The following is a 1,947-nucleotide window of genomic DNA, read 5'->3' on the forward strand; positions in this document are numbered from 1 at the left end:
GGTAAAGAATTACACACATATATACATTTATGAGACAAGTGGTTTTGCAATTATTGTTGTTTATTAAAGAGAGGCTTACCCAGGCAAGCCCACATAAATAGCTTGGGTGGAGGCACATACACTGGGTAACAATCCCTTAATAAAATACTGCATAGTATTTTATAAGATTAGTAATAGGGAAGGAGGGTTACATTTGGAGGCACCGCGTGAGATACTTTGGTAAGATATTCAGGGGCTAGTGAGCACAGTAGCCAGAATGCCACAATATACCAGGAGTGAAGTGTTTGACTGGTGTATAAGGAAGGGAGTAACTCCTGAAAGGAGTTTTGTATTAATGGGGGATCTCACAGACACCACTGACGGTACAATTATGACAGAGATGTTGTTTCTGTTTGGAGTGAAGCAACCCAGGATAGTTGATAAACAATTCAGGGAAAATGGAGAGATGTGTGCTGTATTAATAACTACCAGTCATGATTTAGAGTCTGAATTGCTTCCTAAAGTGGTGGCTGTGAGATCTAACCCAGAACGTCGGTGGATAATTATATGGCCTGAAAAGGATGGAAGTGAAAGGGCGGCTGAACCATTAATTGTGGGTGACACGTCTACTCCAGCCAGTGGAGATCCCTCCTTGACTGTTGGAGAAGGTAGTCAAACACAGAATGTTGAGGAAAAATTAGGTAACCAGTTAGAGGTTATAGCTGATAAAGTAGTACATCAATTGGAAAGGTGGCACTATGAGGGTAGTTATAGGCGATTGAGGCTTTTTTCAGGAATAATTCCTGTACCTACTGGCGAGGAACCTTATGAGGCCTGGAGGGAGGCTGCTATACAGCAGTCTGAAGAGTGGCATTGCCCGGATCATATAAAAAAACAAAGGATAGTAGAGAGCTTACGGGGACCCGCTATGGGAATTATTCAAGCCACTAGAAAAAGTAATCCTGGGGCTGCTGTGGCTGACTACTTTCAGGCCTTAGAATACACATATGGGACATTGGAGGACGTCAGTGATTTAGTGGCCAGATTCCATCATACTTATCAGAAGACAGGGGAGAAGTTGTCCCAGTATGTATACAGACTTGATAAGTTAATCCATAAAATTGTAGATAAAGGAGGGTTAGCTCCCGCTGAAGTAGATAGTAGACGTTTGAAACAATTAATTAGGGGAGCATTAACCACTGACCCTGTAGCACAGCGGTTGCGTTGTACAACTTTATTATTAGGAAGTCCCAACCTTAATGATCTAATTAATGAAATTATACAGGAAGAAGCTTTAATCGCTAATAGGGAAAAGACTCATGCCAAATCTGTCAAAATGGTGATACCCTCCCCTGAGGCCCAAGGGTCAAAGGAAGACAAGTTGGTTACCCTGGTAGTGGAACAAAGTAAGAAAATAGACCAGCTTATTTTAGCACTAAATAAAAGGGTGGAACCCTCCATCATTACTTCCAATAATTCTACTAGGGGGTTTAACAGTGGCAGGGGAAATTTTAGGAGAGGTGGAAATTTTATAAACAGAGGGTGTTTTCGTTGTGGACAATTAGGACATAGGGCAATGGAATGTTCAATAGACTGGGGAATGAGTGACGTGGGAACTAATGTTCAGTTAAATACTTCTCCTCAGCAGGGAAACGATGGAGGGAGATTGGTGGGCCCCTCGCCATCTCCCAGAAATTAGATATGGATTCAATGGGGAGTGCCCAGTGGAGTAGTTCTATTCCTGATGGTATGGTAGGACCTACTCCACGTGTGGTTGTTAAATTAAATGGACATCCCTGCCCTGTTTTGCTGGACAGTGGGTCCCAGGTGTCCATCATATTTGAGCATTGGTATAGACATTATTTATCTGATGTCCCTCTCCTGCCCCTGGAAGGACTGGTAATTTGGGGACTGAGTGAACAGAAATACCCATATTTAGGTTATGTGGTAATTAACATAGAGTTTCCG

General features: G+C 42.5%; 1 protein-coding gene across 1 annotated transcript; it reads left to right on the forward strand.

Moving 5' to 3' along the window:
• The first annotated feature begins 256 nt into the window (after positions 1 to 256).
• On the forward strand, positions 257 to 1,678 carry LOC134934620 (paraneoplastic antigen Ma1 homolog). Its single transcript, XM_063930013.1, has one exon. It carries the CDS (start codon positions 257 to 259, stop codon positions 1,676 to 1,678), a length of 1,422 nt encoding a protein of 473 aa, XP_063786083.1.
• Positions 1,679 to 1,947: the final 269 nt, after the last annotated feature.

This window comes from Pseudophryne corroboree, chromosome 6 (assembly GCF_028390025.1).
Source record: "Pseudophryne corroboree isolate aPseCor3 chromosome 6, aPseCor3.hap2, whole genome shotgun sequence".
Taxonomy (NCBI): domain Eukaryota; kingdom Metazoa; phylum Chordata; class Amphibia; order Anura; family Myobatrachidae; genus Pseudophryne; species Pseudophryne corroboree.

What these genes read in the sequence shown, in the direction of transcription:
- LOC134934620 (XM_063930013.1), top strand. Translation starts at nt 257, where the DNA reads ATGCCACAATATACCAGGAGTGAAGTGTTTGACTGGTGTATAAGGAAG.